The sequence below is a fragment of the Salpingoeca rosetta genome, assembly GCF_000188695.1.
Source record: "Salpingoeca rosetta unplaced genomic scaffold supercont1.8, whole genome shotgun sequence".
Lineage (NCBI taxonomy): Eukaryota > Choanoflagellata > Craspedida > Salpingoecidae > Salpingoeca > Salpingoeca rosetta.
This window is the reverse complement of record NW_004754926.1, coordinates 1300442-1315912: the sequence shown is the minus strand read 5'-3', so window position 1 is coordinate 1315912 and position 15471 is coordinate 1300442. Positions and strand designations below refer to the sequence as shown.

General features: G+C 55.6%; 5 protein-coding genes across 5 annotated transcripts in view; 3 read left to right on the top strand and 2 right to left on the bottom strand.

The window, feature by feature from the left end:
- Positions 1-52: 52 nt before the first annotated feature.
- On the bottom strand, positions 53-1644 carry PTSG_03763 (uncharacterized protein). The gene is made up of 3 exons (XM_004995433.1): positions 1386-1644; positions 1143-1242; positions 53-851 (listed from the first exon to the last, which is right to left on the bottom strand). Exons 1-3 carry the CDS (start codon positions 1503-1505, stop codon positions 325-327), a joined length of 747 nt encoding a protein of 248 aa, XP_004995490.1. The 5' UTR covers positions 1506-1644; the 3' UTR covers positions 53-324.
- A 125-nt stretch (positions 1645-1769) lies between these two features.
- On the top strand, positions 1770-4832 carry PTSG_03762 (dihydroflavonol reductase; the record flags this gene model as incomplete). The annotated part of the gene is made up of 8 exons (XM_004995432.1): positions 1770-1778; positions 1941-2265; positions 2590-2717; positions 3034-3276; positions 3566-3665; positions 3996-4069; positions 4306-4407; positions 4606-4832. 8 exons carry the CDS (start codon positions 1770-1772, stop codon positions 4726-4728), a joined length of 1104 nt encoding a protein of 367 aa, XP_004995489.1. The 3' UTR covers positions 4729-4832.
- A 7-nt stretch (positions 4833-4839) lies between these two features.
- PTSG_03761 (Tgs1 protein) lies at positions 4840-8587 on the top strand. Its single transcript, XM_004995431.1, has 5 exons — positions 4840-5160; positions 5358-5685; positions 5825-5892; positions 6143-7531; positions 8117-8587. Exons 1-5 carry the CDS (start codon positions 4937-4939, stop codon positions 8571-8573), a joined length of 2466 nt encoding a protein of 821 aa, XP_004995488.1. The 5' UTR covers positions 4840-4936; the 3' UTR covers positions 8574-8587.
- Positions 8588-9294: 707 nt separating this feature from the next.
- On the top strand, positions 9295-14434 carry PTSG_03760 (uncharacterized protein). Its single transcript, XM_004995430.1, has 6 exons — positions 9295-9554; positions 9793-9860; positions 10195-11460; positions 11653-11825; positions 12040-12105; positions 12403-14434. The coding sequence occupies exons 3-6, from the start codon at positions 10229-10231 to the stop codon at positions 13488-13490; spliced, it is 2559 nt and encodes an 852-aa protein (XP_004995487.1). The 5' UTR covers positions 9295-9554; positions 9793-9860; positions 10195-10228; the 3' UTR covers positions 13491-14434.
- Positions 14435-14895: 461 nt separating this feature from the next.
- PTSG_03759 (uncharacterized protein) overlaps positions 14896-15471 on the bottom strand; it is a 3046-nt gene continuing 2470 nt past the window's right edge. Inside the window, exon 8 of the mRNA XM_004995429.1 lies at positions 14896-15342. Within this exon, the coding sequence (XP_004995486.1) occupies positions 15203-15342 (140 nt within the window). The 3' untranslated portion in view covers positions 14896-15202. The remainder of the gene's footprint in view (positions 15343-15471) is intronic.

Sequence of the window (15471 nt, the reverse complement as noted above, 5' to 3'; positions counted from 1 at the left end):
AGTTGTCACACAAAAGCACATGCACGCGCACACATGCACATGCACACGCGCCCGCCAAGGCTGAACAGCGGCTCTTGCGTTGAAAATACACATGAGGTGAAGGCACCAGTTGCACAAGCACGTGCATGTGCTGTGGCAGAATGCAACGATTGACATATGCACCCATGCAAATACACGCATGTTCACGCGACACACATGCACGCGTGCAACGGTGTTCCTTGATCCGTCCATCCACGAGCACCGGCCTCCTCTTTCCAATACATCCCCTACCTCTCACCACCACCACCATCACCATCATCATCATCATCAGCAGTAGGAGCAGCATCACCGCCTTGATGCCTTTGCGTCGTTTGGTTTCCGCCGGCGCTTCACCTTCACCAGCGCCGCCACCGTCAGCGTCACCTCCCGCCCCGACGCAGACACCAGGCCCATCACCTGCTCGTGTGTTGCACGGGAAACGTCGATGCCGTTGATGGCGAGCACGCGGTCGTGCGGGCGTAACCTCCCGTCCCTGTCCGCAACGGCGCCCGGCTTGATTGCCTTGATGAAGATGGCGTGGTCCTTGACAGGGTTGCCGCTGCGCGAGGCAGACTGCGCCGCCACAATGGTCAGCCCAAACGACTCTGTCGGCTCGCGCCGCAGCGTGACATCGTGCCGCTTGGAGAAGATCTCCACGCGGAAGCTGTCCTTGCGGAAGAACTGGTAGTCCTCCGCGTCCTCCGCCGCCTCCGGCTGCTGCTGCGCGCCGTTGTGGTGGTGCGGGTGGTGCTGCGAGCGGGTGCTGTTGTAGCGCATGCCCTGCGCCTCGTACATGGCTGACTGCAGTACATCGTCGTGCGACGTCAGCTGATCTGCGTTTGATGAGCCGCGAAGTAGTGGAGGTACAATGCGGACGGACGAGGTGCAAAGAAGAGAGGGAGTGAGGAGAGGGAGTGAGGAGCGAGCAAAGCAGTCAGGAAGGAGAAGTATGTAACAACACACGCCCAACACACAAAAGAGCATTGAGTAGCATGTGGTGGTGGAATGTAGGCGGAGGGCACGCAGTGCAAGGCGTGGGTTTCAGCTGTTGTAGATCCAGTCAAGCATTGGCACATTGCCACTGCTGGCAAAGAGAGATGACATAGTTGACCTTGCCAACGTACGTAATGCGTCGGCGTATTTGCTCGTGCTGTCATCTGTCTCCATTGGATCACCCCGGACCTGGCGCACCAGCAGCGTCACCCGCTTCTCCAAATCGTCCAACTGAATGAAGCAAGGGCGCGACCAGAAGGATGTGAGAGAGTGTGACAAACAAAACACAAAACCTGAAGGCCGCCGCCACTCACGTTTACACACACACATACACACACACATACACACACACACACACACAGACACACACTCACTCTGTTGGACATCATGTCGATGGCGCCCGTTGCACGTTCTCGAAAGCTTTCGCTGGTCTGTTTCAAGTTGAAGATGGCGACATCTAGCTCGTCCAACTGCCGACTACTTCCCCCGCCCATCTTCGTGTTGATGTGTGTGTGTTTGAGGGAGAGAGACACACACAGAGACAGAAAGAGAGAGAGAGAGTGTGTGTGTGTGTGTGTGTATGTGTGTGCGTGTGTGTGTGTGTGTGTGTGTGTGTGTGTGTGTGTGTGTGTGTGTGTGTGTGTGTGTGTGTGTGTGTGTGTGTGTGTGTGTGTGTGTGTGGATGCGATGTGATTCTGCGCTTGAAGTTTGGAGCTTTGGTGAATGTTTCCCGCTGATTTTCAGCAAACACAGCGACGATGAGTGAGGTGCGACGACCTGCTGTTGTCATGATGGGTTGCTGTTGTTGTGGTGGTGGTGGCGTCCTGCACCTCGCCTTCGCCTGTCGAATGCGCCTTGTTTGACGAGTGTGGCTGCCTGCGACAACACTTAGATGCAACGCAACCATATGCCTGTCTGTGTATGCGCAGCAGGGAGCTGCAGAGGCAACGACAGCCGTATCGGCGTCGTCGGTGCCCACAGATGTCGTGGTTGCAGTGACCGGCGCATCCGGGTTTGTTGGATCCACGTGCGTGAAGCAGTTGCTGGAAAAGGGGTACACCGTGCATGCTGTTGTGCGCGACCCAAGCAACACAGACAAGGTGCAGTTCTTGAAGGACATGGTGCAAGGGGACGACGAGCACCGGGTGCAGTTGTTTGCCGGTGACCTGGATAATGAAGGGTCCTTCGACGCTGCTTTCAAGGATGCCACCTATGTCATTCACACAGCGGCAAGCGTCGCTCTCACAGCTCGAGGTTTGGCCCCAGTTGTGTCTATTTGCTTGCTTGCTTATATTTGTTTGCGTGCTTGCTCGCTTGCTTGTATTTGTTTGCTTGCTTGCTTGCTTGCCTCCTCGCTTCCTTGCTTACTTGATGTCTCTATCTCTCCTTCTCTCCCTCTCCCCTCTTATTCTTTGTTTTTGTTTGACTCTGTCTGTCCCTGCCCTTCCTCTCTCTATCTCTTTATCTTCGCCGCCTCGACCATGTGCTGTTGACGCACACGTTTGACCCGCTTGCTTCAACACTTACAGCTTGCTTGTTGTGCGCTGTATTGTGTGGTTCCTTTGGTTTGGCCGTTAGATCCGCAGCGTGAGATTGTCGACCGCAACGTTAACGGTATGGTGAACGTCCTCACCTCGTGCCGCAAGTATGCCAAGGAAGGTCAGCTGAAGAAGGTCGTGGTGACATCCTCTGTTGCCGCCATCGAGGTGCGTGCGTGCGTGCGTGTGTGTGTGCGCGCGCGCGCGCGCGCGTGTGTGTGTGTGTGTGTGTGTGTGTGTGTGTGTGTGTGTGTGTGTGTGCGTGGGCATGTGTGTGTGTGTGCGTGGGCATGTGTGTGTGTGTGACTGTTCATGTATCTCGTTTCAAGTGTCTCTTTCCTCGCTCCATGTTTGTGTCTTCTTCAAGAGTGTTCATGTTTGTGTGCTTGGTGGTGCATCTACGAACGCCCGTTCCTGCACCTTTTTCCGGCCACATGACCTCACACCCACTTCATTCACTACTTCTCGTTTCCCTCACCCACAGAACACACAGCGCCCGCCTGGCCACGTGTACACGGAAGACGACTACAACGACAGTGCAGATCCGGCACGCGACCCCTACCAACACTCCAAGTACCTGAGCGAAGTGCGTGCGCAGCAGTTTGTGGACGATTTGTCCGACGACGAAACGTTTCAGATTGCATTTATCAACCCGGGTGCCATCTACGGCCCGTTGCTCGCCCCACACCACCTCACAAGCAGTCCGCAGATCATCGCAGACCTCATGGTGTGTTTGAGGGTGTGTGTGTGTGTGTGTCTGTGTGTCTGTGTCTGTGTCTATGTGTATGTTCATGTGTGTGTCTGTGTTTGTGTGTGTCTGTGTGGTTGTGTGCCTGTGCGCGCGCGCGAGTGAGCAAGTGTGTTCATGTGTCTGTGTGTGTGCCCGTGAGTGTGTGCGTTGGTTATGCTTGACTTGCAAAATACGAAGCACGCGCGCGTGTGGCCATCCTTGTTGCGGAGGCTCTTCATTGGCCAATATCAACGCATTCACTTGACACATGCACGTGTATGTGCAGACGGGCAAGTTTCCCATGGTTCCACAGCTGAGTTTCCCATCGGTGGATGTGCGGGATGTTGCAACGGCGCACATTCAAGCCATGGAGTCGGATGCCACAGGTGCTTTGTCGCGCGCGTGTGTGTATGTATGAATGAATGTATGTGTGTATGTGCGTATGTATGTATGTATGTATGTATGTATGTATGTATGTATGTATGTATGTATGTATGTATGTATGTATGTATGTATGTATGTATGTATGTATGTGTGTGTATGTATATGTGTGTGTATGAATGTATGTATGTGTGTATGTATGTGCCTGTGCCTGTGCCTGTGCCTGTGCCTGTGTACCTGTGTTTGCGTTTGCCAACCTGCATGTCTCTGTTTTGTGTTAATTCTCCGTTTCTGCTATCTGCTCACATGCGCGCACGTGGTGTGATGTTGTGCAGGGCGGTTTGTGTGTGTGGAGAACACATACTCCATGCAAGAAATATCCACCCTCTGCAAGGAAGACCTTCCACAGGTGTGTGTGTGTGTGTGTGTGTGTGTGTGTGTGTGTGTGTGTGTGTGTGTGTGTGTGTGTGTGTGTGTGTGTGTGTGTGTGTGTGTGTGTGTGTGTGTGTGTGTGTGTGTGTGGTGCTCGTCATTCTCGTCTCTGCTTTGCATCTCTCTTGAACCAATTTGGGGTTAAGCGACAATACATTCGTCGGCTTCCTTACACGCACGCACACACATATACACACACATCCCCATGTACAGTACGTGTTTCCGACCCGGCGCCTGCCCAACTTCCTCATGTACATCACCGCTCTCTTTGACAAGCGCGTCACCCTCCACTTTTGCCGCCAGAACCTTGGCAGGGTGCGTGCATGTGGATGTGTGTGGATGTGTGTGTGTGTGTGTGTGTGTGCGTGCGTGTGTGTGTGTGTGTGTGTGTGTGTGTGTGTGTGTGTGTGTGTGTGTGTGTGTGTGTGTGTGTGTGTGTGTGGTTTCTCGCTGCGCACATCTTCCCCTTTCATGCTGCTTACTCTCCCCCCCCCCGCCATACACATCGTGCAGCGGGTGGTGTTTGCGAATGACCGCATCAAGAAGGAGCTTGGCGTGTCGTTCATTGGTGGCAAGGAGTCGTTTGTGGCCACCGCCCACTCGCTGCTGGACCTGGGGCTTGTTGAGCGCAAGTGATACGCTGGCTGCTTTGCACCACGCCTGTGTGACGTTATTACATGACATGACGACTCTGTTCATCCACTTTCCACGTCTAGACACATGAACACCATTCATCACCATCATCATCATCAACATCGAAGAAAGACACGTGTTGGTCAAGAACGCAAAGCAAACATTATCATCACATCACATCTCACATTCCACATCTGCGGGACGGGCGTGAATGGAGGAAGCGCAGGCCTCGCAGCTCACTGGCAGGTGGTGTGGTCGTGAGGAGAGTGAAGCTGTCGTTGAGACCACGGAGGTGGAGGTGGTGACGACAGAGGTGGAGAGTGAATGCGAAGAGAACCCCAACGAAGTCCCGCACAAACATCTGGCAACCGCCATCTATTGGTGGAAGGACACAGACTGGCACACCACATGCACGCTGTCACGCTCCATCCTCTTGTACGTCTGCCCCAGCCAGTGCGATACGATGTGATGTGTGTGTGTGTGTGTGTGTGTGTGTGTGTGTGTGTGTGTGTGTGTGTGTGGTGTCATTTGGGCACCATCACTGGCATCATGCCTTCTGTGTCCAACTCGAGTGATTGCCGCTATGGCTGCACGTCTTTTGACGCCCTGTCGATCGCCACCACCACGAACAGAGACACTGGATCGCTGGTGAGTCGGCGGTACAAGCGCAAGATGAAGAAGCTGCAGCGCCGCCGGAAGCACCTCCACAAGAGGCAGGAGCTCGCCCAAGACGATGACAACGGCAGACACGACACGGGCGCAGCGAATATGGGCGCGGATGCAGGCGAGGCTGCAACAGCCAGCCCCACAAGCGCTGCACTTGCCGAGAAGGAAACAAGCCATCACAGCGCTGTGCCCCAAGTCGCAGAGCATGAAGAGGAGCATAAAGAGGCGGCGGAGGTCGACGAGGATGAGGAGGCAAAGCTGATGCTCGCCATGGGACTTCCTGTTGCATTTACGGTGTGTTGCGCTGATGTGCAAGTCCGTGTTGCTGCGCGCCTGCGGTGCTGGCCACTGGCACGTCATTGCCCGCTCACCTCCTCGTCCCTCACGACACACAACGCGCACCACACAACACACGATCACTCACCCGTGGCAGAACACAGATCGCGCCCAGGGTGCAAGCGACGGTGAGCCAAGGCGAAAGAAGCCCAAGCTCCAGCAGAAGTAAGGCTGCTGCACTGAACACCACCGATCACATTGGTATCGCTTCGTGCGACAAACCCAGCACTACACACACACACACACACACACACACACACACACACACACACACACACACACACACACACACACACATACACACACACACAAGCTATTCACCATGTGTGTTCGTGTTCTTCGTACACCTTGCACCCGACTCCCATCACGCACGCGCAAACATTCACACTCACACGCGTGCGTGCACGCGAAACAGGAGGGCGTGCCCTGTGCTGCGGGATGTGTGCTCGGACTGGCGGCTGATTGCGAACGAGAGCGCGGCCGAGTGGCGACAGTACTGGGCAGGCATGTACGACAAGGCGATGTTGCAGCACGTGGATGCCCTCGTCGCAGCATCCACCGTCGACGCCACCACCACAATGGAAGATGTGTCTTTGTGGGAAGCGCGGCACGCGTGGCTCGCGCGCATGGCGCAAGACAAGTGCTCGTGGTTGCGGGCATACAAGCAGCAGTTCTGGCGGTACTTTCGCTTCTATTGGCAGTGGCGGTGGCAGCAAGCGTTTCCCCAGGACGCAGCGAGGCTGCGGCGACTCAAAGCGAAGCGGCAGCAGCAGCGGGAGCAACAGCGCCAGTCAGAGGTGGAGGGCAGGACGAAAGCGGAAGGTGGTGTTGCAGATGGACAAGCGGGCGAGAACGAACAGAGGCGTACAGACGACAGTGATGGACCGCAGCAGGAATTGGAGGGGGAGGAGGGGTGTGGTGATGGTGATGGTGATGGTGAGTTGCAGGTGCCTGAAGAAACGTGGGCGGAGGTGCGAGACATGTACCGCGACCTTGGGTTTGTGGCGTCCATGCAACCGTCCACGACGGCCAAAGGAGTGCACATTGTGTTTCATGACCTGGACGACGTGCAGGATGTTTATCGTGAAGAGGACCAAGCGGCGACTGTTGGAACTCGCACAGAAGCCGTCTCAGCACAGGGCAACGGCGGCGATGACGGTGGGAGTGGTGATGATGATGATGATGATGATGATGATGATGATGATGATGATGATGATGATGATGATGATGATGATGATGATGGGGAGGAGGAGGAGGAGGAGGAGGAGGATGATGGCGAAGGAGAGGAGAAGGAGAACGAAGATGAGCAGGAGGAGCAGGCTGAGACCGGTGGTGGTGGGAGCGACGAGAATGATGCATTGGAGAGGACCAACGACAACACCAGCGCTAGCGACAGCGACAACACCAGCACTAGCGACAGCGACAACACCAACACTAGCGACAGCGACAACAGTGAGGCGGAGGATGAGGAGGCGTTAGGTGAAGCCGAAGCACGTGCTGCGGTGCAGTTGGCGACGCAGGTGCATGCGGCCACGGGCGCAGCTGGAAAGAACGAGACGGTGCTCAAGTACTGGATGCAGCGGTTTCGCCTCTTCTCGCGGTTTGACCGGGGTGTGTTGTTGGACGAGGAGAGCTGGTACTCGGTGACCCCCGAGCGCATTGCCCGCCACCATGCTCAGCGCTGCCGCTGCAAGGTGCTGGTGGATGGGTTCTGTGGCGTGGGTGGCAGTGCCATCCAGTTTGCCCGCACCTGCGATCGCGTCATTGCCATTGACATTGACCCAAACAAAATCAACTACTGCCGGTGCGTATGTGCGTGTGTGTGTCTGTGTGTGTCTGTGTCTGTGTGTCTGTGTATGTGCGTGTGCGTGGTGTCTGTCTGTGTGTGTGTGTGTGTGTGAATGGTGTATGATGGTGTCTGCTTCTCCTTGTCTCGTCCTCCTCCTCCTCTCGTCCTCCTCCTCCTCGCCCTCCTTCTCGTCCTCCTCCCTCTCCTTCACCCCGCCTGTGCTCCGCCTCAATTCACCTGTACTTTTACCTCAGACCCCCCCTATGATTGTCTGTGCCCTAACGAGATTTGACAATGCACGACAACCGAACCAGGATACGGCACCGTAGTTGAAGCAAAGTTTTGCGACTCATCCATTAAGTTGTCCCAATTACACTGGAATGGGCTGACAATCAGAACAACGGCCGGGGCCCAGTAGCACTTAAAATTTCCAATGTTAACATCTTCAAGAAGGAAAACCTAGCCTCGGTATATATTGTTTCAGGTGGAATCTGAGACCGGCGCTCCAACTTCTACCTCGTACGCACACGTGCGCCCACCACTGCACCCCCCACCCCACACACACACACGCGCGCGCGCGCGCGCGCGCGCATCTCAAAGGCACAATGCCCGGATCTATGGCGTTGAGGACAAGATTGAGTTTATCACGGGCGACTTCTTTGAGGTGCTGCCGCGGCTGCGTGCGCGCATGGAGATTGACGTTGTGTTCCTGAGCCCGCCATGGGGTGGGCCAGACTACCTGCAGCACCGCGAGTACCGGCTGGCGTGGATGGAGCCCAACTTCCAGCGCATGGTGACGGCGGCTCGCAGCGTCACGCAGAACGTGGCCATGTTCCTTCCCCGCAACACGTCCCTCGATGACCTCATTGCGCTCTGCAAGCAGCCGGTGCAGGCCGCTGGCGCGGCAGTGGGTGAGACGGGCGCTTGTGACGTTGTTGCGACCGCGTTTGAGGTGGAACACAACTACCTCAACCGCAAGCTTAAGACCATGACCGTCTATGCTGGCCCTTTGTGGCAACCAGCGCAGGCGGTGACGTCAGTGGCACAAGAGGAATAAACGCCAAAGCTCGAGCAATGCATGGTGTAGTGTGGGAGTGTCGCAAGCAGGTGAAAGAACCGCTTTGTTCCCCCTTGTTGTTTGCATGCATCACACATACACACGCACCGCTTCAAACGCACACCCAAACACGCACAACTCACCGCAAAAGTCAGTTCTGCTGGCAAGTTCCGACAAATTTTGTCGTGCGCACTTCAAGAACGTTCCTTGCCTCATGTATGTGCCGCTTTTTTGTTTCCTGTCTTGTTTTGCTTGTGATGTGACGTGGCCGGCTCGAAGTGCACACAATTCCCACACAGCCCAATGTCAACGACGCCAACGCCACAACCAACGCACGCAAACGCAAGCAACGGCTGCCGTTACACGCACACAACTCGCACGGCTGCGCCACACGCGTCTCAACCTCACGTGTCTGGTCGCGTAGCTTCGGTGGCGTACTGTTGCGTTGCCGGCCTTTGAAACGCGTACGCCTTGCTGCTGATGCGCTTAAATGTTCTGGTTGACCCCGATCGCAAAATTTAATCGAAAACATGTGCGTGACGTGGCCAGAAACGGTTTTGCTGTGTTTGCCCGCAAAGCTGTGGCGTGCCCCCATTCCCTCCAACTTTCGACAGAAAATTAGAGGGCGTGCAGGACGCATGACTTACGGGGGTCAAGGAGCTGTTGCTGCCGTTTCGCTGGTTTCCCCTCGCAAGCTCGCCCTACATTTTTTTTCCCTTTTGGCTCACTTCGTGCATTGGCTGTTGTCAGCTGCCTTTTCCGTTCTCCATCCATCCATTCTCTCTTTCGGGACCACCCTCGCACCATCAAAGCAACCGACAGCCAGCTATCACAACAGAACAACAACAACAACAGAACAACGCCAACAGCGCAGCAAGCCCCTCGCTCGAGCGCGCGCTCTTTCTCTCTCTTCCGGCGTGCGTTTTCACCACACCCACAACAACCACAAACCGCCAGCAAAACAACGCTCGCCCGATCTCGGTGCGTGTTCGTCCTGGCAATGGACCAAGGGGGAGATAGACTTGCTTGTGGACTCCAACAAAGTTGCTGGTGTTGAGATGGTTGTGTGGGTGACTAATGATGTCGGTGGTGGTCGTTGGTTGGTTGGTTGGTTGGTTGGTCGGTTGGTTGGTTGGTTGGTCGGTGGGGTGTTCTTGCCGTTTGGTTGCCTTGGTGGATTGTTCACGAACAATATCATGTGCCTTTACACCCCACGCAGAACCCCCACGCAATTGCCTTTTGCTCGCAAACCAAACCTATCCCATACAAGTCAACGTCAAAAGACAGGTCAGCACCCTTTCTGCTTGTATTGTGTGTGTGTGTGTGTGTGTGTGTGTGTGTGTGTGTGTGTGTGTGCGTGTGTGCGTGTGTGTGTGTGTGTGCGTGTGTGTGTGTGTGTGTGTGTGTGTGTGTGTGTGGAGCCTACTTTCCTTGCCTTCCCATCCCCCTCTTCCTATTCCTTCACTTACTACTACTACTACTCCTCCTCCTCCTCCTCTTGCTGCTTCTCCTCTCTCTTCCTGCTCCCTCACAAACCCTACCTCTCAACCAACATGGATCAAACCGTACACCATTGCCTACGCACGCAAATGCATACCATACGCGCACGCACACACAACAGAGCGCTGACTTTGGTTCAACAGCAACAAAGCAGCATGGATTGGACGCAACACCAAGCACACGCGCAAGCAGCGCAACAACAACAACAACAACAACAACAGCAGCAGCAGCAGCAGCAACAGCCACGACAGCTCCCTCCCGGCACAGCAGCGTTCATGCAAGCACAGCAACCGCCAACAGCGCCCCACATGATGGTCCCCTTGAACAACGAACAACTCCTCCTACACTTGCAGCAGATGCGACAGCAACAACAGCAGCAGCAGCAGCAGCACAGTCAAGACCAAGGACGCTCCGGCCCACAACAACAGCAGCAAGCACAGCACTCGCAACAGGCGTTGTTTTCTCCCGGTGCATACGCGTTTTCAGAAGGGCAGACAATGGAGGCACTGCAGACAGGGGTGCTGCCCCACCTCTCACGCCACTTTGCCGCCATGCACCAGCAGCAATCGACACCATCAATTCCAAAGCCCACGCCGCAGAGCGCATCAGCACAGACCCAGGTGGGCATCCCCATGCCCTCCCAGCCGCAGTTGGCAGGGGGCGCCGTCTCTACTCCGCCATCATGCGCCGTGTCAGCATCGCCATCGGCCATTCCTGTGCAGCCCCAGCTGCTCAGCGGCATGTTGCCCAGCCAGTCGCACGCACTCATGTCGCACATGGCTGCACTGCAGCAGATGATGTACTGGAGGCAGCTCCAGGCCCAACAAGGCCAACAACCGTCTGCAGACACACCAACGCCAGCATCGACCTCGTCTATCACCGTCGCGCCTTCATCGGCGCTAACGCCTGGTTCTGCTCCAAACGCCACGACTAGCCAGGCAACGAGCCTAGGGGCACCCACAACAGCCACCACCTCAGCGTCAGCCCCCGGCCCTCCCCAGGACATGCCCTACCCCATGCCCATGCCAATGTCGGCCTATATGGTACCGGGTATGCCGTACAACATGGGTGGCTGGCCGGCCTATGCAGGGGGCTCAGCACACATGGCGCACATTGCAAACGCCATGGGCCCCAGTGCAGCAGCCGCCGCCCTGGCGCAGCTGTCGCAGACGGGCCTACCCCACGACGCATCCACGCCCGGCGCGACATTGGGGCTCCAGGGCACCACTGCTGCTGCTGCTGCTGTTGCTGGTGGTGTTGCTGGTGGTGGTGGTGGTGGTGGTGGCACCCTTGGTGGGGTGCGTCCGTATGCGACCACCAAGCGCGGGAAGAAGCCGCGACCGCCGTGCCCAATCTGCGCCGGCCCAGGCCGACACACCCGCTCAAAGTGCGTCAGGCAGTTGTGTTTTCTTCTCCACATGTGTCCATCCATGTGTGTGTGTGTGTGCGCGCGCTTGTGTGTATATGTGTGTGTGTTACATGTGTGTTACACATGTGTTACATGTGTGTGCGTGTCCAGGTTTTCTTCTGCCCGATCTCGCCGCTCATCCACCAACTTCCTCGCACACACGCATGCCAGGATTTGCTCCACTTGCTATGGCGGTGTGTACAATGACATCACAAAGGTGTGCAAGATCAAAGGTCAGCACGCAACCGTCGACGAATTCCTTGCTGCGCTTCGGGCACTTCCGCGTGGGTGCACGCGCAACAATCAATGCGAGCCGTACCACTACAGCCACCTCCGACCACCAAGTCAGTGCTGTGCACTTGGCATTCTATTCTTGCCCCACATGCGTTGGACCGTGTGCACCCTCTCTGCTTCGACGCCTGCATCCATCATCTCACCTGGCCCCGCATGCACACAAACAAACAAACAAACAAACAAACAAACAAACAAAAACAAACAAACAAACAAACATATACACACACCCGCTCTCTTCCTTTTTTGACACACACGCACACTTAGATGAGCGCTGCACCCAATGCCGCACACTGGCCATTGCACGGGAAGCACCAGAGCTGATTGACAACCGTACGTTCGCTTTCAACCCGAAACCGTCGATTGCGATGCTTACGCGTTGCCTCACTGTTGTGGTTTCACATTTGTGTCCATCGCTTGCTTGTTTGCTTGCTTCACTCGCTGCATCTCCGCATTGCTCGCGGCCTCCTCCTCCTCCTCCTCCTCCTCCTCCTCCTCCTCCTCCTCCTCCTCCTCCTCCCGCCATCCTACTCCCTTTCGCTCACCACCCCACAATCCCCTCATCGCTTCGTTCCCCTGAACCCTTTTCCCTACTACTCCCCCACCACTTTACGCTATCGTGAACAACAGTGCTGCAGCGGCGACAGGCGCGCCTTGAGCCGGATTTCGTGCATGGGACCGAACACGACGGGAGTATGGACTTGCCTGCAAGCAAGAAGGCAAGGCGTGAGGGGACACCCACAAGCGAAAGCAGCAGCACATGGGCACTGGACGCACCCAAGGATAACGGGCAGCAGCACCCACAGGACCGCGCAAAGCAGAAACAGCAAAAACAGCGACGCGCAATGGCCCGCGATACCAAAGACGCCAGCGACGACCGCAGCATGAATGACAACACCGGCACCAACGCCAACACGAAAAGCACCAGCAGCACCAGCAACAACAAGGCAAAGGCGATGAACGGTGGTGGTCTTGGCGGCAGCAGGAAGGCAAAGAAAGCGGTGGCAGCACCAGCAGCATTGCATAGCGAAAATGGAAAGCAGAAACACAGTGGAAGGAAAGAAGCGCACGCGCAGGCACGTCGCACAAACGGAACCACAAACGGAACCACAAACGGAACCACAAACGGAACCACAAACGGAACCACAAATGGAACCACAAGCCACGACAGCCACGTTTCGCCTGCAGAGGCTGTAAATGGCAACGACACCACAAACAGCGGCGGCGAGTCGCCAACAACAGTAGCGGCAACAGCACCAACATCAATAAACGCGAAGCGCAAGGCGTCTCCAGCATCCCCACCCGGAACTCGCGTGAACGGCGGACCACCGGCAAAGACCCACAACGGAGCCGTCAAGATGAAGAAGAGCAACCGCCTCGACCGCCGCCGCCGCGATGACACCAACACCAACACCAACAACGATGGGCACGGTGCTCGCGACAGCATCAGCAGTAGCGGTGGCAGCAGTGACGGTGTTGAGTCGGCGGCAGCGCAGAAGAAGATGGTGGCAGCAACGATGACGACGACCACGACGCTGGCCACGAGCTCAGATGCGAGGACCACAGGGCGTGCTGATGAGATTAATGCCAAAGACAGCGCGGTGGGCAACGGCAAGGACAAGTGTTCAAACGGCAGGACGAGCCATGTTGACACGGACATGCTAGATCATCAAGACAAGACAGCTGTGTCTGCTGGTGCGCACACAGGAAATGAATGACTGACTCAATGACTCAATGACTCATTGACCGAGACTTACTTGATTGACCGAACGGACTGGCATCAGCTGGGAACCTGGTGCGCGCAGAGACACATGCTTTCTCCTAATGGCAGCATTAAATGTTTTCTTCTTCCATTGACTTTCCGTCGTAGCCCTTGCGTATGGCTTTTCCAAGTCGTGTTCTGAGCCTGCGTGTGCGCCCTGAAGAAGTGCGGAGTGCACTCTCTGATAGTATGCACGTCATGGCCTTCACGCCTCCCTCTACGCCGCTTTCTTCCTTGTTGTGTTTGGTGCTTCACAGTTTCATCACGTCATTGAACTCACACGCGTGCGGTGTTCATGTGGTGTATATGGTGTTTGTTTGGGTGGCTTGATGTAGTATCAGCGCGATTCTGTGTTTTCTCTGTGTGTGATTCCATTCCACAGACAGTATGCGATGTATGTTGAATTTTCGTATATCTTGTGTTTCATGATCCTGCTCGTGTTATAGTGTTATTGTCGATTGGCTTTACGTTTTTTTCATTGTCGCCTACATGCATCTCTTGCTTTTCTGTATCAGCACGTCTGTCCCATTCATTCCAGGCGTTTTCTTTGGTAGCTCTCTGGTTTTCTGACACGAGCAACAGGCACATGTGCATGCACGATCGCTGTTCAGTCATGGATTCATGCCAGTACGCATTGGTGGGTTTCTTGGCTGCCTGTTGGGTCTGTGGTGCTCTGGTCAGGGTGATTGTGCACACCGCCCATGACCCACTGCAAGAGCCACACTGTCTTGAGAACAGCGGTCACTTGGTCGTGCATCGTGTGCTTGTCTCCCGTCTTCATACCGATGTCTTTTCCCTGCACTTTGTCTCGTTCTGTTGCTTTCTTTGCCCCTCACTCGTAACGCTGGGTTGTTTGTTTTCCCGCCTGTCCAGTTGTGTGTGTGTGTGTGTGTGTGTGTGTGTGTGTGTGTGTGTGTGTGTGTGTGTGTGTGTGTGTGTGTGTGTGTGTTCCTGAGCTTCTTTGTTTGTGTCTTGTCACAAGAAATACAAACTGATTGACAACACAAGCGATGTGCTGCTACTCATGCTGAAAGTCTGAAAGTGTTGGTACGGTCATCGTTGATTTCTCGATTTTTGTGGCAGTGGTGTTGTGGGCAGGCCCAACCACACACCCACACCCGCACCCACACCCGCACCCACACTGGCAGTCAGCCCCAACACCATGTCTGGAGCTATCCATCCCACAACCATTGCCCCTTTACGCCTCCAGGCCTTCCACCCCTCCACCCCAAACCCCATGTACACCCAACAACCCCATACACAGCCCATGCACACCCACACACTATCAACTCATCGCATGCCCTTGCCAGCCTAATGATGTACATACATGGCTCTGCTCGTTCGGTCTGCAAACACAAAATGGCGGGAGAAAGACGCAATAGGACGGGTGCACATTGCGGCTGTGGTTGTTTACTTATGGGGCAGGACAGGGGACAGGAAAAGCAGGCGCATAACGTGCGCAGCTGGGGGGGGGGGAGTGAAGTCATGGACATGAACGAAGGCACGCAGAGGAAAGAGCTGAGGGTGTTTGTGTGCGCTGCAGACGAGGCGCAAAAGCAAACCAATCACACACACACACACACATCCACACACACACACACACACACACGCACACACACACACACACACGCACACACACACACACACACACACACACACAGGCGGGCGCTAGTCGTATGGGAAGAGGCGGACCGGCATCGGCCACACGAGCTCGTTGTCCGGTTTGATCTGGAACATGGTGGCGTTGCGCGAGAGATACTCAGCGACGCGATCAAGGCTCTCAGAGCGAATGATGTGCGCAAACACGCCTGGATACGCACAGAGAGAGAGAGAGAGAGAGAGAGAGAGAGAGAGAGAGAGAGACAGAGAGAGACAGAGAGAGACAGACAGACAGAGAGACAGAGAGAGAGACAGACAGACAGACAGAGAGAGAGAGA